Below are 19,965 nucleotides of genomic sequence, written 5' to 3'. Positions count from 1 at the left end.
AAATAATGACAAAAAATTACAACTTTAAAAAACCCGCCATGCCTCTTAATAAATACCTTGGACTGTCTACTTTCCAAAAAGGAGTCATTTGGAGGTATTTGTATTGTCCTGGCATTTTTGGGCCTCAAGAAATGAGATGGGTCGTCAGTACATCAGGATTGATACATTTTCAGTATTTCATGTATACCATAGTTTGTAGACTCGTAACTTTACTACAGACTAAATAATATACACTGGTTTGGGGTATTTTCAACAAAGAAATGTAGCAGAATACATTATGGCTAAAATTTATGAACAATTATTTTATTGGAAAATTCTATAACAGAAATTATTTTATTTTTTTTCAAACTTCAGTCTTTTTTTTCATTTTTTTTTTTTTTCACACGGCCAGGAAGAATCAATGAACTACCAGAGCACTCAACAACACTGTGGTAGTTTATTGAGATCTACAAGCCAACTGATGGTCGTTGTAGTCCATTCATTCACAGGACACTGTATAATGATTGGTATTGGTCCCTTTAAGATAATCTCATATACAAACTGACATATTATCTTGCATCAGGGACATTTAAAGAAAGGGGAGAATGTTGCCTCCAATAGTGTAGTAGTATTTTGATAAGAGTACAGGGACGTCTCAATGTGTGTAATACACCCTTACTTCAGGTCCGTGATCCTTAGACTCTGCCCTATGTGTTACGTCATGGGTCACGTGACTTCATCAGGGGAAATAACCTTAAGGGCAGAGATGTTGAAAACGAATACGACCACCACATCTAAGGGCTGGTGAGCTCCAATATATTCGTTTTTTTGGGGGGGGGAGGGGGGTTTAAGTATAATTTTTTACTTGCAGGCTTGTAAAGTAAGTTCCCTCATGAAGTCTTAGACTGTTTGTGTATGAGTTACGTCACCCATTAGGACTTGAGGTACCTCAGCAATGTCATGGACTTCTAGTTATTGTATTATTCCTCAAGGACTCTATATAGCATTTTATCTTTTAACTGGATAAGCTGTGTCATTCTTACCATCTGACTCATCGTGCTTTGTGGTCTGTTCTTTGCAGTGTAAGGCCTTGAGGAGGAAGCTGGAGGAGGGGATGGTGTTTACAGAATATGAACAGATTCCAAAGAGAAAGGCGGATGGCGTTTTCACCACAGCTGCATTACCTGAAAATGTAGAACGCAACCGAGTACGTGAAGTTCTTCCTTATGAGGAAAACCGTGTAGAGCTTGTTCCCACCAAAGAGAACCACACCGGCTACATCAATGCATCACATATAAAGGTAACATAAGGTATATTTGATGTGGATGTGTGTATAGGCTGACTCTGTGGGGTTGACGTACTAAAACTGGACCATGCAAAATCTGCTGCAGCTCTGCATAGAAACCTGCATCGGCATCAAGGTTTTTTGTTAAAGCTTTATTGAACAAGCTGAAGTTAGAAGCTAATTGACTACCATGCACAGCTGCAGCAGATTGTACACTCTCTGGTTTTAGTAAATCAACCCCAGTGCTTGCATACATTCACAGGCAGTCCTATTTTGAATGGAATGAGTAGACATCGGGATTTAGGGTGTTGACATTTATTGGCTCTTGGAATCTTCTTCAGCCAATAAGTGATATTACCCTAAACACAAACGTCCACTTTGTTGATGACTAACACAGTACTCTGCTGCTGCTTCCAGCGAGTTAAAAGAATCTCCTCTGAAGTATCCAAAGGTGTGGTACCTTCCAGACTGAAATATAATGACAACATTTTTTTTTTTTAATGCTATAATTGTATCAAGCAATTACAATTTTAAAGAAAGGCACAATACTATATTTAGGCAGCAGTGGCCTCTACAATGTTTTAGGGGGCTTGTTAATGTTGGTTTGCTGTGTTTTAGTTGGATTGCTTTTGTACTGGAAGGTTAAAGATGAATTCCAGGTCTGGTTTTTGGATTGGACAAGGTGGAGAGGGAGAGCAGTGATGTCATGCTCTCCACTTCATCCAGTTAGAGAACAATGTGCATTCATTCAGAAAATGGCAAGCATAATCTGAATGGTGTCCCGTGCTGAGTGGCTGACCCTATGTGTTCTCAATACATCAGCCTGGCCACTCGTCATGGGACTTTGAAGCAAGTGGAGTTCGCTAGCGTAGTGGTGTTACTTCAGTGATTTCCAGTCCCCAGGGACATTGGCCAGGTATGGTATTTTAGATAATTACATTGGTCCATACTGGACCAACCTATGTGAAAATGTACCATAGCTGGTGTACCATAGCCTCTTTAACCACTTCCGACCCACACTATAGCTGAATGACGGCTACAGCGCAGGTTTACTTTGCCAGGAGGCCATCTTATGATGTTCTCCTGTGATCGTGCTGCCCGTGCACCCCCTGTGGCACACTCTGTGATTGATGAACTTCTGTTAAAGGGACATATACACTGATAATCAGGGCACTAATAATCAGTGCAGTCCCCACCAGTGCTGCCTACTCATTAGTGTCACCCATCAGTGCCACCTATCAGTACCCATCAGTGCAGCCCCATCAGCGCACATCATTGAAAGAGAAAAATGACCTGTTTTGCAAAATTTTATAACAAACTATAACTTTTTTTTATTTTATTTTTAATTTTTCCTGTCTTTTTTTTTTTTTAATTAGCAAAAATTGAAAACCCAGTGATGATTAAATACCACCAAAAAAACGGTCTATTTGTGTAAAAAAAAGTGCTGAAAATTTCATTTGGGTACGGTGTTGCATGACCGGAGCAATTGTTATTCAAAGTGTGACAGCGCTGAAAGCTGAAAATTGGTCTGGGCAGGAAGGGGGTAAAAGTGCCCTGTAGGCAAGTAATTAATACATTTTCTGAATGAAGGACTCAGCTTGCATATGACCTCATATATCATAGCTGACTTAATGATCCCATCTGTGATTTGGTTCCTTATCAGTAGGTAGCAAAGCTGTTAGTGATGGCCAGGATTGATAGCCACCAGCCATGCACAGTGTCAGCTGGTGGCTGTCAAAGGCAGGATGATTGGTAACGTGTCCTCAGCGCACGGCATTGTACTGAGGAAGGTTACATGGTGGATTGTGAGTGGAAATGGGTTAAAACCAATAAAATGGAGTTCAAGGCAATGGTCTATATATGTGGTATGTCGTACCTGCCAAAATGCCATCTTTTACCACACCACTCTTGTGAAGGACATGCCATGCTATACAGCATAAGGGTATGAGGTAACCAGTTTCAAAGCTTCCTGTGCCCCTTTCTTTCCTGAAATGTTTCTCCTTCATTCTCTTTCTCCTGCAAGCTGGCTGAACTTCCCCTGGCAGCACCCAATGCCTGAAAGCATGTTAAATGTGTAACATTATACATCTCAGATGAGCCAGTTTGACTTGTATTAGAAACCTCCCTTACTCATTCTGATCTCACCTGTGCAGGGGGTAATGGGAAAATGGTGCAGACTGCAAACTGTTACAACATCAGTATTAAAATTCACTTGGTAACGCCAACCAAAGATATTTAAAGTTTTGAGTTGGAAATAATAGAACCCCTGTCTGTTTTCACTGTTATCTAGGGAAAGAAGTCAGGAAGTGAAGGCAGTTCTATCTGGTAGGGTTGTAAAGGGCAATAAAAACCTGACAGACGCTAACCCCCCTCCTTTCTCTATCCAGAAAAAAAATTATATTTTGGCTGAAGTTGGACTAAAAGGTTTTGTATCTGTGGAACTCATCTAAAACGTAACACATTTTATTCTTGAGATGTGACAAACGCTGTGCAAACTCCTAATTTCCATGTCTTCCATGTTACACAGGCGGTGGTAGGTGATAAAGAATGGCACTACATCGCCACCCAGGGTCCTCTACCTCAAACCTTCCATGATTTCTGGCAGATGGTGTGGGAGCAGGGTGTGAATGTAATCGCCATGGTGACTGCTGAAGATGTAAGTGCTTTTGTCTCATGTTTAGGTGTATGTCCACAATTCATTTTTTTTCGTCTGTGTGAGCAACATTTTGTTTTAGCAATGCAGTCATGTGACATCATTTCCAGTAGAGGTGCAACGAATGGAAATGTTGGTGCCAAAGCCAAAAATTCAGGTTGCACTTGGCTAAAACCGAAAATGACAGTTTAAAAAAATAAAATAAAAAATTATTATGAATTTAACCACTTTCCGCCCGTAGGACATCACATGACGTCCTGGACTGCAGGCATCATTCAGATATCTTTTTTGTCAGCAGGTGATTCCCTGCAAAGTAGATGCCATCATAGCAGCTACACCCCCCCCCCCCCCTGCCACTTCTCCCGGATTGCCCATGCTATCAGGGAGCTGGAGTATGTATCCAGCAGCGGTTTCCCATAGAGCTGACCGCAGACCAGATGGTCACCGGCCATCCCTATGACCCCCGGATGCCGGAAGTGACGTTATGACATCACTTCCGGGGGCCGGCAGATGTAAACACTGCCGTTTTTTTTTTTTTTATATAGATCTCCAGGCTTTTCAGCATAGATGTGGGGTCTTATAGAAAAATAGTAATACTTCATATTCCCATCACACACATTCCTGGTATAAGCTGTCAAGATTTGGGTGCTGCAGCAACAACCAGCTGGATACTGGTTCAAGTCACAAAGTAGATATTTGCCAGCACACCAGGGATTGGCACAAAGTGGTGTCCAAATGGGTAGTTTATTGCATGATCGCCACACAAGAAAGGTGCAACGTTTCTGAGTCATGCTGGACCCCTTCATCAGCCATGTGATCTTATCGAATGCTTGATGAAGGGGTCCTGCGTCACTCCAAAACATTGCACCTTTCTTGTCTTGTGATCATGCAATGAACTACCTGTTTGGACGCCACTTTGTACCAATCCTTGGTGTGCTGGCAAATATCTACTTTATAGAAAAAGAGGACCTGTCATGCCCTATTCCTATTACAAGGGATGTTTTCATAAACATATTTACGTATCCCTTACATAAAGCTGGTTTCAGCTGGGATCAGCCTCTTGCAGTCCCTGTAAAGCAGAGCTGGAGTGTGAGAGGAGGAAGCAGCACAAGGAGCTAATCAGTTCATGTGCTGTCGGGTTCATGCAGATAGGAGGAGCGAGCAGAGTGACACATGAGCTCATCACTGTGCTGCTTCTTCTTTCACAGTTCAGTCACAGACTGGAGAGTCTCCAGGATGACTTGAGCTCAAAGGGAAGAGAGTTAAATGGTGCTGGGCATCAGAATGAGGACATCTAGTTGCAGAAAAAAGTAATAAGGGGGTAAAACTCTGAATAAAGCATCAAAGCTGGTTTTATCTCTTAATATCTTTTAATAGTCTATTTATTTTTATGTTATTTTTGGCTTTTGTTGGAAATTAATGTTATATGAGCAAACGCTTTTCTTTTCAGCTTCAAAGGTTCTAATCTTATAAGTTTTTTGTGGAATTCTTCTGGACATTACAGAGGGTGATTCCAAACACAACAATCCTATCTCTGCTCCGGCCCCAAGCTGTGTTTCCTGCTGCAGTTATGTCACTTGTGTCACGGTGCCGGCTGGTGGTGGTCGGAATTCCATTTCACAACCCTTATCAGCTGTGACGGTACCACGGCGCTCACTGCTTCTTTCATGGAGCGCCAAGTTAAACAGGGAGTGCTTTCCATGCAGCTTGGGATGGGGTCTGCAGGAATTGTTGTACCAGTACCGTGGCCTTTAAGTCACCAGCCTCTCAGGATTCATAGCAGGGCTACCATCGCGAAACGTCTCTTGTGTTTCTAGCTTCATATACAGTATATTTTATTGTTCTGTTGTACTAGCAAGTATGCTTTTTCATAATGCAAGTGATGTTGCTGATATTGCATGTAAAGCCAAAACTTTTTAGATAGAAAAGGAAGAGGTTAAAATCCCTATTGTGTAATTTATTTTTTATTTATTTTTTGCTGCCCGTGTCCCACTGGGGGGGATTACCCTTCATTTCCTGTCTTGGAGATGCAATGGGAAATCTCTCCAAAGTTAGAATCCCTATCTCAAAGAGCTATCATATAAAGAGGTGTCCCCATTACCTGTTTTTTTTTTTCTCACCTCTTGCTCTGGTGACAACTCCAAATTTTGGGGTTTTCCCCAACAGTGGTCACCAGGGCAAATAGAGGGTAAATCTCCTCAACAGAGACATGGCAATAAAAAATTGACAAAGGGTTGAACCCCATGGTTTCCTATGAAACTAAATGAAAAAAATCCCTTGTGGCAGAAAAAATATCTGCGAGTCGCACTTCATAAAGCAGACCTGTGTGAAAGGATGAATGGCAGCCTTAGCCCAGGCTCTAGCCAGGCCATGCCCCCAACACGTTTCTCTGTGCCCCCCCGGAGCTTAATCATGGGTGATGGGAGTTCTAAACAAGCGAGGAGGGTTTAAATGCATTGGCAGCCACATTATCCGAAAAAAATAAACTGTGAAAACTAAATAATCTTTTGACTGATATTAAATCTGGAAAGCCTCTTCTGTATGGTGAGCAGAAAATGTATAATTTTGAAGCTGCAGAGAAACTAGAATGACCAGTAAAAATATCAATGTTGCAGAAAATGTGAATCCCAGTCTTGTGCCCTGTACACACGGTCAAACTTTCCGACAAAAAATGTACGATCGGACTGTGTTGTCGGAAATTCCAATTGTGTATGGGCTCCATCTGACTTTTTCCATCGGAATTTTCGACACACAGAGTTTGAGAGCTGGATCTAAAATTTTCCGACAACAAAATCCAATCTTTTAAATTCTGATCGTGTGTATACAATTCCGACAAAGTGTCACACATGCTCAGAATAAATTACGAGACAAAAGCTATTGGCTACTGGCCTCTTTATAGTCCCATTGTACGTGGTTTACGTCGCCTCGTTTTGAACAATCAGATTTTCTGACAACTTTGTGCAACCGTGTGTATGCAAGACGATTTTGTCATCGGAATGTCTGACCGTGTGTACAGGGCATTTGTCCATAGGGTTCAATATTAAGTTGGCCCACCCTTTGCAGCTTTAACAGCTTCAGCTCTTCTGGGAAGGCTTTTCACAAGGTTTAGGAGTGTGTCTATGGAAATGTTTGACTATTCTTCCAGAAGTGCATTTGTGAGGTCAGGCACTGATGTTGGCCGAGAAGGACTGGCTCGCAATCTCCAATCTAATTCATCCCAAAAGTTGTTCTATTGGCTTGAGGACAGAACTGACCAGTCAAGTTCCTCCACCCCAAACTTGTTCATTCATGTCTTTATAGACCTTGCTTTGTGTACTTGTCCAAATCATTTGGTGGAGGGGGGATTATGGTGTGGGATTGGTTTTCAGGGGTTGGGCTTGGCTCCTTGGTTCCAGTGAAGGGAACTCTTAAGGCGTCAGCATACCAAGACATTTTGGACAATTTCATGCTCCCAACTTTGTGGGAACAGTTTGGAGATGGCCCCCTCCTGTTCCAACATGACTGCACACCAGTGCACAAAGCAAGGTCCATAAAGACATGGATGAGCAAGTTTGAGATGGTATCTTCACTTCATCGTCAAGAGACGCAAGAACTTGAAGGAATTTTCTTCAAAGTACACAATTGTGACAAGAACCAGTGTCCCTGTTGAAAGATTTTCCTCTCTTCCTGTGCTGGTGACAACTAAAAATGTCAGATCTTCCCACCTGGTGATGGTCACCAGGACAAATAGAGGGCAAATCTCCCCAGTACAAAGAAAGACCGCAATAAAACCTTGACAAGGGGCTTTGGCCTTCTCTACTCTATTCAAATCAACAAATATGTTTTGGCTTTTGATACACCAGAATTCTTTATTGATTGGGTATTTATGGTTGGTGACCATAATTAATGTACTCTACAGGAGGAAGGAAGAGCCAAGAGTCACCGTTACTGGCCCAAGTTGGGATCCAGGCATAACTCGGCTACATATGGGAAATTCAAAGTGACCACCAACTTTCGCACTGATTCCGGCTGCTATGCGACGACTGGGCTAAAGATCAAACACCTCATGTCTGGGCAAGAGAGAACCGTGTGGCATTTGCAGTTTACTGACTGGCCAGATCATGGCTGTCCTGAAGAGGTCCAAGGATTTTTATGTAAGATTTAATAAACAACTATTGGCATTTCACAGCCTTGTTTTTACTGCTTTAATAATTTATTCTCGCATTCTATAGCGTATCTAGAAGAGATCCAGTCAGTCCGTCGCCACGCTAACAGCATGCTGGACAGTAGCAGCCACTGCAATCCTCCAGTATTGGTTCATTGTAGTGCTGGTGTTGGAAGAACTGGAGTGGTCATCCTGACCGAGCTGATGATGCGGTGTTTGGAAAACAATGAGGTAAGTAGGCCTTTCAATTCATTAGAACCACACTATGCATTCCATGTAATATGAAGGTACTGTATTCATGTCAAGAATGCTTATGGCAACAGTTGAATGTGAGGGCCCGGCAACAAGATCTATGCCAACCTCCAGTTCTACCTTGACTCCTCACAGCTTTTCTGTTGGAGACTGTCAGCTACCGCTCCTTTAATAAGTAAAACTGTTTCTCTTATTTTGACCCCGGAGGGATGCTCCGGCTTCTCATTCCACTATCTCTAGCTTATGGTCTCAACAGTCAGGTTCCACCCTTTCTTGTCAAGACAAGCTTCACTGGTACTGTGAGCACTTAGGCTTTTCAGCATCAAGCAACTGTTTGCCAAACTTGCAGGGCAGCAGCCTGCTCTTCAGTTTCCATGTTCTCTAAGTTCTACCAGGTGGATGCTACTGCCTTATCTAATGCCAGGTTCAGGCATAAGGTCCTTCAGGTGGGCGGGCAGCCCACAGAGGGAGCAGTATAACGTTTTAGACTTCCTGCATTGCGCTAAAGCATGGGTGCTCAACCTTTTTGAAGAAAGAGGGCCACTTAAATGATTTGGTAACTGGTCGTGAGCCACAATGAACTTTAACCGCCACCAAAATTCAAATGTAAACAAGCTCTTACTGTCCACAGCCCCCTATAAGGCTGCTTTTACACTGATGCACTGCGGTTTTCCTAAACTGCAGGTACGGCACAGTGCACCTGCGGGTTAGCTGCACTGAGCCATTGATTTTATTACATTTGTGGGTGTAGTACATTTTTGAAAACACACCAAACCTGCAGGATATAATAGAAGTCTATGGCTCAGTGCAGCTAACCTGTAGGAAAGCTGCTGGCGCACTGTGCTGCACCTGCAGATCAATGTGCAAGCAGCCTAATAACCCTTTTTTAAGTGATAATTATAAGTGCAGTGTATGTGATGATTATCAGGCCAACCTTCTTATCCTCTTCCAGCTTCTGCTGGCATCGCTTTCCAGGCTGCTAGAAAGGTCCCACACAAAGTGAACTCTGTATCATTCTGCCTGGGACAGAATCCGGCACTACAGAGGAAGCATCGGCTAATGTAGCTCTTGCTTCTTCGTGGCTTCCTGCTTCTTTTGCTACCTGTATCGGCTCCATGCGCTCTGATGCTCTGGGATGGTGGATCCCCTTGATCGCAATATGGCCTTGCCAACCCACCATCTCAGAGCATGGGCATGCGTTTCTCTGGTTTAAGGTCATGGGCCACATTAGAGGGCTTTGAGGGCCACAGGTTGAGCACCTCTGCTCTATAGATTCCCAAGAAAAGGATCTTCTGGTGAGTGCAAAAAATCCTATTTTGTTGCTAAAGGAGACATTGAGGCCTCATGCACACTGGACGTTTTTACAGCTGCTGTTTTTGGCTGTAGACAATTTTTCTACAGTCCTTAAACTCTCCATGTTATCCTATGTGTCCATGCACACATAGGCTGTTATCAGCAGTTTTGGGCAGTGGTGTTTTTGAGCAGTAATAATAAAAAAGTAAAAAACTAGTGGATTCTGAGAGACGTTTTTCAGCTGTAAAAACGCTGTAACGCTGATAAACGTGGATAAATCCTCAAAAACATTTTTGATCCATTGAATTTTTTTTTTTTTTAAACGCTAAAATTCTAAAAAAGGCTATTGAAAACTGCAAAGCTACTGGTGTTTTTATAACATTAAAACGTCCTGTGTGCATGAGGCCTGATAATTTAGCTCTGCAATTTACCTGCCAAATTAAAGTGTTATTTTGTCTTTTCACAAAAATGAAAAGGTGAACCAACACCCTCAATCTGCACCCAGTCCCCGCTGCACTTACCTCAATGGGTGATTAGCTGTAATTGCCCACACAGCCAGTCCAGAAATTTTGAAAGCCCTGCTCTTCTTTTGTGATGGATCAGTGATTCTGATTGGTGTCATGCTGGTACGTGACCACTTTGACCAATTGATGTGACAGAACGGAACAGGATGTGAGAGGAAATAACTTTAAATTAAAGGAAATGCTCTAACAGTTCTCAACACAACAGGTGTCCCCATTGGAAGATTTCTCCTCACTTTTTGTTCTGATGACAACACTAAAATTTAGCGCTTCCTCCTCACTTTTTGTCTCAATGACAATGGTCACCTCACCAGTGCAAACTATGAAGTGAAGTTCACCACGGTATGCATGTGCCAGTGACGTCACCGGCTGCATGCTGTGTGAATATCTTCTAAACCGTGTAGGTTTAGGAGATATTCACTGTACCTACAGGTAAGCCTTATTATAGCATTTCCTGTAGGAATAAGTTCAAGAACAGGGTTTACTTCCACTGTAACCTCTCCCCATTTATCCAAAACTAAAGACAAATTCCAAATATCTTTTTATTTTTGCAGTTGCCATAGTCTGGCTTGGACCAATGTAAGTATGCATATGACATTACCTGTGGGATCCCTGTTGAAGGAGGCTTGCTGCCATCTTCCATGTCCCGGGCTGAGCAACTGTCAGGGATCAGTCACTTAGCACAAGTGCAATTCATAGAACACCTTGCATTTTTTTCATTGGACGAGATGTAAAGGCATGGAGATTACATCACGATCGCCATCTTGTCCAATCAGAAAAAACATCTTACATTCATTGAGAAGAATGCAAGGTATTCTGTGAATGCCCCTGCCAGTCATGCAACCCCTGTGGTCACATCACTATGTATCAGGAAAGCTGCTTGGCACAGGATTTGGGAGACAGCGGTGATCGCGCCAGAAGACGGCGGCGATCATAGTAGTAGTGGTGACTACTACATAGATTGTTGCCTCCAACACGTATGGCATATGCATACCCACATTGGTCCAAGCTGTAACTGGGGAAAAAAACCATACCTGTAATTCAGCTTTACAGCACTGAATGTGGAAATTCTCTTTGCTCTGATGCTGCAAATTACAGCTGATTAGTCGCACCCACAGTAAAGCCGGGTACACACTTGAGTTGTTTTTTGTGCAACCCAGTGGGTTGCATGAAAAAAAAACTTGCGGGGTTAGTTCAACAATCTCCTCCTTTGAGCTGATGTGTTCTGACAGGGGGATACCCCCCCGCTCCCGCCCCACACACTCCCATCAGCGCTCTCTGCCATTGACTGAGAGCGCTGATCGAGGGTTGGATGCTGGTAATCCAGCTCTGAGCAATCCTCATATCTTTTTTTTTCAGTGAAATAAAACGGACAAACTGTGAAATCTTTGTCCGTTCTTCCCCCTTGCTGTGGTTGACATGCGATTTACATATCTCGTGCACTAGCCTAAGACATGCATTCTTTTTTATTTCCCTCCCCCACTCCTTTTTTTCAGCAGCTCTGCAAGGATTTGCTGTTCCACACCTCAGCATGATTTGGCATGCTGAAGTCATGTGGGGACTTTTCTGGGTTTTGATTGGATGTTGGTGATCATAGTAGAAGTTCAGTGTAAGAAATACACAGGAGAAAATGCATGTTGATAAGGGGACTGTAGAGGTGGGCGGAGAGTCTGACATCACGACTCCACCCACTGAGCCCTGGAAAACAGACCCACCCACAGAATCTGCAGTTTTTCGGGTCTCATAGCAGACAGAGGGAAGACATTTGGCAGATAAGTATACATGCAGGAGGCATGTATATCCTTCTAGATAACCAATATTGCAGTAGTTTAGAAAGGATGAGAGTTTGTATTGAATTGTATGCAGATTGCAAACCAAGTAGCTGATTTTCTAATGGATCCTTGTGTCTAACTGCTCTGGCCATTTTTTTTTTTCCTTCAACAGAAAATTGAAATCCCAGTGATGCTAAATTATCTCAGAGAACAAAGAATGTTCATGATCCAGACCATCGCACAGTACAACTTTGTCTATCAAGTTCTCATCCAGTTCCTTGAAAGCTCAAGACTCATTTAAATTTTATTCCTATTTTTTTTGTACCCTTAAAACATCTTGGAGACGTCCCAGGTGGAAACATCCTTCCAAGAGTACAAAACCTCTCATGCAGAAGGCAACTTTTATCTTATTTTTTTTAATAAGTTATTTTTCTGTATTTATGTAAAAAGGTGAACAGTACACTGAACCACACTTTATGCTGTAAAATGCTGCCTTGTTTTTTTTTTTTGTTTTTTTTTTGAGCGTTTAACTCAAAATTCTCACTTTTTTATATTTTAAAGCAATAAAACATATTAAAAAAACACACACACACTGATAAGCTAGGTGGGGATAGAACAAAAAAATACATTTTCTTTGTATTGCAAAATTTCATTTTTTTTATTTCTTGATAAACCTTTTATATTTGGGTACAGATTTTGTTTTTAGATAAATAAGGGTCAAACTCTTAAAAATGTATATATAACAGGCACCTTATTTAGAACAGTCATCTTGGTTCATTTGTATAGTACAATGCTGTTCATGTACAAAGTGAGTATTGGTAAATATGGTGAACCGCGTGAAATACCCAATCAGGTGTTAGAGAGATTAAAATGTAAAAATTAAAATCTTAATTGTGCTGTACAGGACACAAGATAGATATTCATAGACCCTGGGCTATAGGCTGCTATCCGCAGGTGATTGGACACTGGGAAATTCTTGGACACGCCCCTGGGCTTTCCCTGTTTGCATACTCCACTCCATGTGTCTTCAGGTTTTTGTTAGTGTCCTTAGGTGATGGACCTCCTCCGTCATGCCTAGTTTACCTATTTTATTATAATAGTTTATTAATTCAGATTCTTCAATCCCCTCTTTATTATCTTCTAATACAACAATGGAAGCTGTTCATCCAGATCGATGCACTTTCAGTAAAAACTTGGGATCTGTACCTAGGCACCACGGCATGGGAGGACGGCCTGTAATGTTGCTTTGGGTGAAATTAATAGCTCTAAATTCATACCTAATAAACAAACGATTAACATAAATTCAAGTGTTAATGTGCAAAATGTATCGTAAAAAGAACAAAAAAAAACAAGTAGCACCACCAACTAAGTGTACATGTGTCAATAAAGGACATTGACGTATCTACACTTAGTTGGCGGCGCTCCTGGTCTCTTGTTCTTTTTTCAGATACCAAGTGAATCCACCACTTTACGAGGCCGCTGCAGACAACTTTTTGTAATTTATACAGCATTTTCAGTGACTGTCAACGATTTTGTACTTTTAGCCTTGTGACTCTTTATTACTTCCCCCCCCCCCTTACATTTTCCACCATATTTCCTTATTTTCCTAGCCATTTTAGCACCATACAATTTACATTTACTAGAACGTTTCATATACTGATATAAATAAGTAAATAAAAGTCCATCCAAAATCTGCTGCAGTGCACTGATGCCATGAACTATTAAAGTATAACTAAAGGCAATTTTTTTTTTTTTTGTTTTTGTTTTTTTTTTTGTTTTTTTTGTTTGTTTTTTTGTTAGTTTTTTTTTGTTTGTTTTTTTTGTTTGTTTTTTTTTGTTAGTTTTTTTTGTTTGTTTTTTTGTTAGTTTTTTTTTGTTTGTTTTTTTTGTTTGTTTTTTTTTGTTAGTTTTTTTGTTTTGTTTTTTTTTTGGTTTTGTTTTTTGTTTTTTTAAGCGTTGGATGGAGTGGCAAGGGATAAGAACCCCTGTCAGTATTTATGGCTGTCTGTGCCCCTGTTGGGACGATTAACCGTCTCCATTTGTTCCATTTACCTTTATAATTGAAAGTAAAAGAAACTCCAAATGTTGGTTTGTCCCCAGAAAAGTAATAGAGGGGAAATCTTCCAATGGGGACACTAGTTCTGGTGACCTGGGGGTCCCCAAGGGATTCCCCTAATTTGCAGGGATTTCCACTAACTCCCTGTTTTGGCTATGGGACAGGATGTGAAGGTATATCTCCCCAATCCGACACAGATGGTAAAAAAATAAAACTGACGGGTTATAACTAGGGGTGCACAGAATGGAAATTTTGGTGCTGAAAATGAAGGATGCTGTAAAATGACAATTATTTAAAAAAAATAAAATATATATATATAGTTAAAAAATTGCATATTTGACTTTTTAATATATCAATTTAAATTACTATGAATTTATTATTGGCACCTTTTTAGTGTAAGAAAAGTTCAAGAAAAATGCAGTCTGCAGTCTCTAACCATCTCTTGTATCATGTCTGCAATCTATTACTTAAAACGCACTGCTAATAGTATTAGCAAAATCTCCTTTTGGTGCACTTCTAGCAGACCTGATACAAGAGATCGATGAAGCCTCTCCGGTGTCCATCAAATGCAGCCTCTGAGCAAGTGTCCAGATCAGAGCGAAGATCTCCCGCTGTGTCACGGAGCTGGATTTGAATTTCCCAGGAGCAGTAACAATGTCCCGGCATTGGATCAGTGTGCCGTCTATCAGAGGAGGCGGGACATTGTTACTACGGCCGCCTGCAGAATTCAGCTCTGTGACACAGGGAGAACGCTGCTCTGCGAGTAGAGGCGGAGGGAGGGACCTTGAGCTGCCAGGGCGGCACCCAGTGGGTGGACCACGCCCCCTTTTCGGCACCTCTTCTTCTTTCAGCTGCAGGCCAAAAACACCATTTTCGGACAATATTTTCCGGTGCACCACTAGTTATAACCTTTCCTTGCTCTATCCAAAATTGAAAAAATAAAATAAAGTTTTGCCTCTAGTTCTACTTTAATATGATCTTGTACCTCCTTGTGTGTCACCACCGCGATCGGTGCAAAGCACTTACCAAAGGAATTAACCAGATTATAAGAGGTTAATATAACACAAACACCCCACGGTCTCCACAGCAGCAGCAGCCTGGATCTCCAATGGAGGGCACTCCGTCCACCTTATGGCTCCCAATATGTCACCACTAAAGGAATACTTGTATCACTCAGAAAAAGAACAAACCACAAAGCATGGCCCAAAAACCTTCCACATAGCGAGATTTATTAAAATAGAGGGTAATTCGCACACAATCATAAGTAATGGCATAAAACAGCATCGTCTGAGTATTTTATGAATTTATTGCACTTGAGCACTTTTCATGAGCGTTGATATTTTAGAGAGCGCGCCTTTTTTGGTTTCTATTATTTGAACATATCTTGTATCCTAATCTATTGGGTTGCAGCAGTCTCCTTAGTCACTGGGATATGAAGTGTAGGTATCGCTTGTTAATAAATGTTTCTGTGGGCACTGGATTCTGCTTGGGCGCTCCCCCAATCACGGCGCAATGCGTGTCGTTATCCGCAGGGTGCTATAAAGGGCTGTGGTCTGTTGCTATGGAGCCCAGACCCTGCAGACCCACTTTGGATGTATGCCCACCCTGACAGATTTTTCCCTGCATATGATTGGGTATTCAGAGGTTCCCCTTATTCACTTACTTTGCTATATTGAACAGCCTTTGCGTCTTCAATAAGTCAGCCCCATTGAGTCCTAATGGGCAGCATCTGCTTCATAGAACGTGTGGAGACTAATAACAGTTTGTTTCTTTTTTTTTGGATTATGTATATAGTTCATTAAGCCAAAAACAACCTTGGTACTGTACAGGTAGCCAGTGCTATGGCACTTTTCTAACATCCACCAGAGTGCCGCCATCCCTCAAGGTCACACTGTACGGGGGGTGGGTGGGAGAGGATTGTTGTGGGGTCCTGGACAGCATCACTTACCAGATCCAGATTAAATTTTAGCTTAACTTTTATTTTAAATCCGCTGAACACATTTTGGGTGCAGATTCCTGGGGCCCGTTCACACTTTGCGGTGACTGCCCGTTTCCCACACTGGATAAACACAGGTCCTTTTCTTGTTTAAAAAACAAAACAAAACAAAAAAACAGGTAACGTCTAGGTTACATGGAAAACAATTGTTTTTTATGTGCCTCATTCACCCCAAAATGTTGGAATGATGTGTGCTGCAGCGCGGAAAAACGTAGCAAGTCTATATTTTTCCATAGCACACTGGGTGGCACTGCATGTGGGCACAATGTACCCCACTGCTGTGCAGAGAAATGAAGTTAGGAGCTCACACTGGCAGCTGACAGGATGGTAAAATGCCCTGTTTTACTGCACAGGATGGTCTGAACTAGCCCTTACAGTTTGTTTTCTTTAGAAAGCAGCCACAAAGTAGAAAAGCCTGTCCCGTCAGCATGCTGCAGTGAAGGAATGAGTAGGTGGGCTTTCATGTCATGTGACTACTGTGATTGGCTGTCAGTGGTCACATGATCAGAAAGCTCCCGATTGCAAGTATCATCTGGGGCTTACCGATCCCCGCGCACTCCCAAAACGGTAAATTGTATATACAGGGGCGCATATATGCGTATGGCTGGTGCCAAGGGGTTAAGCAGCACATCTGTGCTCATTGCAGTGCTACAAGTCTCACCGGGGGGGGGTGTTTGACCTCTGCAGAGACACCACTTGACACACAGAGCAAGGGTCCTTCCTCACACAATGCTGGCAGGGGACAGGCTTTTTACTTCAGCTGTAACTTCTTTCTAAGGAAAACAAATGGTAAGAACCCTTTCACTCTGGGGGCAAAGCGCCACTATTTTTAGCGCCGCTTTACTGTCACTTTTCGGCCAATTGCATCCTAAAAAAAAAGGTTAAAAGCACCTGAAAAGCTGCTCATTGATTTCAGCAGTGCTTTGGGAGTGCTGTATACACCACTACTAAAGCCCCTCAAAGATGCTTCTTGCAGGACTTTTGTTTGACATCCTGCCAGCGCACCGCTCCAGTGTGAAAGCACTCAGCGTTTCACATTGGAGTGACGGGAGAGGTGCGTTACAGGCGCTATTTTTAGTGCTATAGCGAGGTCTAAGACTTTGCACACCTTTTGCCTTGATGCACCTGAAATGGATTTAGCTGGTTTTAACTGAGAGTTCGATTGGACTTTCACCCCCCCCCCATCACTTCTCCCAAAACTGAGAAATGTATTTTGGGCAAAGTTTCTCTTTAATTCTGTACATAGTATTTATTATTTCTATGACTTTGGGCGCAGGCTCTTGCAGTATCCATTGTACTCTGTGCAAAAGTAACAACTTTAGCTGTTTCTTCCAGAGACGTATGTGCATCTTATCTGTAAGCGCACATAGCTGGGATTTCAGGTCCGAATAACTAAAAAGTTTTTTTGTTTTGTTTTTTTAAGATAAGAGACTACAGCGTGTGTGGTTATATAAATCAGATCCAGGCAGAGATATCTTTCACTAGACTCCACCTTTTCCATATACATATTTATATTTCTCATATACGTTTTTGTTTTTTTTTCTTCCCCCTTTTCTGTAAAGATTATTTTAATGCAAGTTTAAAGAATCTTAAAAATAACCTGGTACTGGGTTTTAAAGCTTGGACTCCAGCTATGATCCTAATTGCCTGCTTAGATTGGTGCAACGAGGAAATAAAATAAAAATAGCGTATACCGGTACATTTGCAACACAAGTCATATTGAAATTGAACGCTATTAAAAATGACCTTTCCCTTTCAATCTGCAGCCGCTGTAATTTAATGCAATATGGCTACCTGGAGGCGCTCTGTATACAGATGGTGTACAGGTAGTACCTGTAATAATTCAGACCCCCCCCCCCCCCCGGATATGTAATTTCCTGTTTGTGTGATTGGCTTATTGATTTCCCCAGAAGTCTGCACTAAGATACAAGTCAGATTTTAGGCATCCCCTGCAACAGAAATTGTGTTTTCTGGTGAAATGATACTAATAGGAAATCCCAACCCTGCCACTCTACTCATTAGAGCCCTGCAGGTGCAGCAGCTGGTTGATAATTATGACATCGCTCCCATTAGACTCACTCTGCAGATGGACACATATAAACAAATAGCTACTTCAGAATAACAAAAGGTAGTAATCTGTAACAAAGTTTAATACAATCCCTGCAATGTACATAGGTCACCGAGCGGGGAATGTTATTTATTTTTTTCCCCTGAACCAAAGTAGAGTTGCTCTTTAAGTATGTATATCTTAACTTGATATACTGCTATGGAAGCTGTTGGTGCCACTACAGTGATCACCACAATCTTCCATGTGCTGTGCAGAGTGGCACCCCACTGATTACAGGACATCACTCGCTTGACACTACTCACAGAATGCCTCGTATTTTCTTCAATGAATACAAAGCATTCTCTGATTGGATGAGGAGGAATTATATCATGATCTCCACTTTCCCCAGTTTTGATGTGAATTAGCCCTAAGAATGTGTTAATAAATATAGAGCTGCATTAATAAATATATGTATTTTTTTAATCGGGCTAGAGTTCAGCTTTAATATTTCTAGGTTAATTGTGTGGGGGGGGGGGGGGGTAAAAAAATATAGACGGCAATGTGTTTTTACTACCGAAAACAGATCCCATGAAGATTCGGCCCACAGAAGAGACTAATCAGATCTTCAACTGCTTCTTGTTTGCTTGTACTCCATAGACCAGTGATAGTGAACCTTGGCACCCCAGATGTTTTGGAACTACATTTCCCATGATGCTCATGCACTCTGCAGTGTAGTGGAGCATCATGGGAAATGTAGTTCCAAAACATCTGGAGTGCCAAGGTCCATCATCACTGTAATAGAGTATAGATTCCTCCTATTCACAAATGTTGTATTACTATAAATAGAGTTCGTCATTCACATTCCTGACACCTCTGCTGTGATCAGGTGAAGGTGCTTTCTGGATTTGGCTTTTCATTCTGTCACTCACCATAAAGATATCCTTGTACTGTGTTTGTGTCATAGTGCTGGGTGCATGTAATGGCCGTCCTTGCTTCTGGAGAGCTTGGGTAGTTAGTATGCATGGAAAAAAAATTCTGGTAGCTTTGATATGACCTCTGCGTTCAATAATCGGGTGTGCCCATGGATTGGTTTAACGGGACTATTAGCTTAAAGGGAAACTATAGTAATTAAAAAAAAAATATATATATATATATATATATATATTTTACACACTATAATGTCAAAAGTATTGGGACACATGCCTTTACACACATGAACTTTAATGGCGTCTTAGTCCGTAGGGCTCAATACTGAGTTGGCCCACCCTTGGCAGCTATAACAGCTTCAACTCTTCTTGGAAAGCCGTCCACAAGGTTTAGGAGTGTGTCTATGGAAATTTTTGACTATTATTCCAGAAGCGCATTTGTAAGGTCATGTCTTTGTGGACCTTGTTTTGTGCACTGGTCCAAATCATTTGGCGGAGGGGGGATTATGGTGTCGCGTTGTTTATTACGGGTTGGGCTTGGCCCCTTAGTTCCAGTGAAGGGAACTCTTAAGGTGTCGTCATGCCAACACATTTTGGACAATTTCATGCTCCCAACATTGTAGGAACAGTTTGAGGATGGCCCCTTCCTGTTCCGACATGACTGCACAAAGCAAGATCCATAAAGACATCGATGAGCAAGTCTGGGATGGAGGAACTTGACTGGCCTGCACAGAGTCCTGACCTTTGGGATGAATTAGAGTGGAGACTGCAAGCCAGGCCTTCTCATCCAACATCCATGCCTTGACCACCTTCGCGCTTCCGGAAGAATGTTCAAACATTCCCATAGACACACTCCTAAACCTTGTGGACGGCCTTCCCAGAAGAGTTGAAGCTGTTATAGCTGCAAAGGGTGGGCCAACTCAATACTAAACCCTACAGATTAAGGCCCCATTCACACCCGAGCGTAGCATTTTCAGGCAGAAAATCATGTGATTTTTACAGCGTTTTTTTACCGTGAATTTGTGCAGGGCAAAAGGTAAC

General features: G+C 41.9%; 1 protein-coding gene across 1 annotated transcript in view; it reads left to right on the top strand.

Annotated features, from left to right (window-relative positions):
* The window catches only part of PTPN14 (protein tyrosine phosphatase non-receptor type 14), a 182,214-nt gene extending 168,581 nt beyond the window's left edge, over nt 1-13,633 (top strand). The window contains exons 15-19 of the mRNA XM_077485765.1: nt 1,061-1,279; nt 3,792-3,920; nt 7,816-8,050; nt 8,129-8,292; nt 12,072-13,633. Coding sequence (XP_077341891.1) covers nt 1,061-1,279; nt 3,792-3,920; nt 7,816-8,050; nt 8,129-8,292; nt 12,072-12,200 — 876 coding nt within the window. The 3' untranslated portion in view covers nt 12,201-13,633. The remainder of the gene's footprint in view (nt 1-1,060; nt 1,280-3,791; nt 3,921-7,815; nt 8,051-8,128; nt 8,293-12,071) is intronic.
* The last annotated feature ends 6,332 nt before the right edge of the window (nt 13,634-19,965 follow it).

The sequence above is a fragment of the Lithobates pipiens genome, unplaced genomic scaffold (assembly GCF_037356315.1).
Source record: "Lithobates pipiens isolate NorthernLeopardFrog02 unplaced genomic scaffold, aLitPip1_a1.2 Scaffold_18, whole genome shotgun sequence".
Taxonomy (NCBI): Eukaryota; Metazoa; Chordata; class Amphibia; order Anura; family Ranidae; genus Lithobates; species Lithobates pipiens.
Note: the sequence above shows the minus strand (reverse complement) of the source record. Positions and strands in the feature narration are given on the sequence as shown.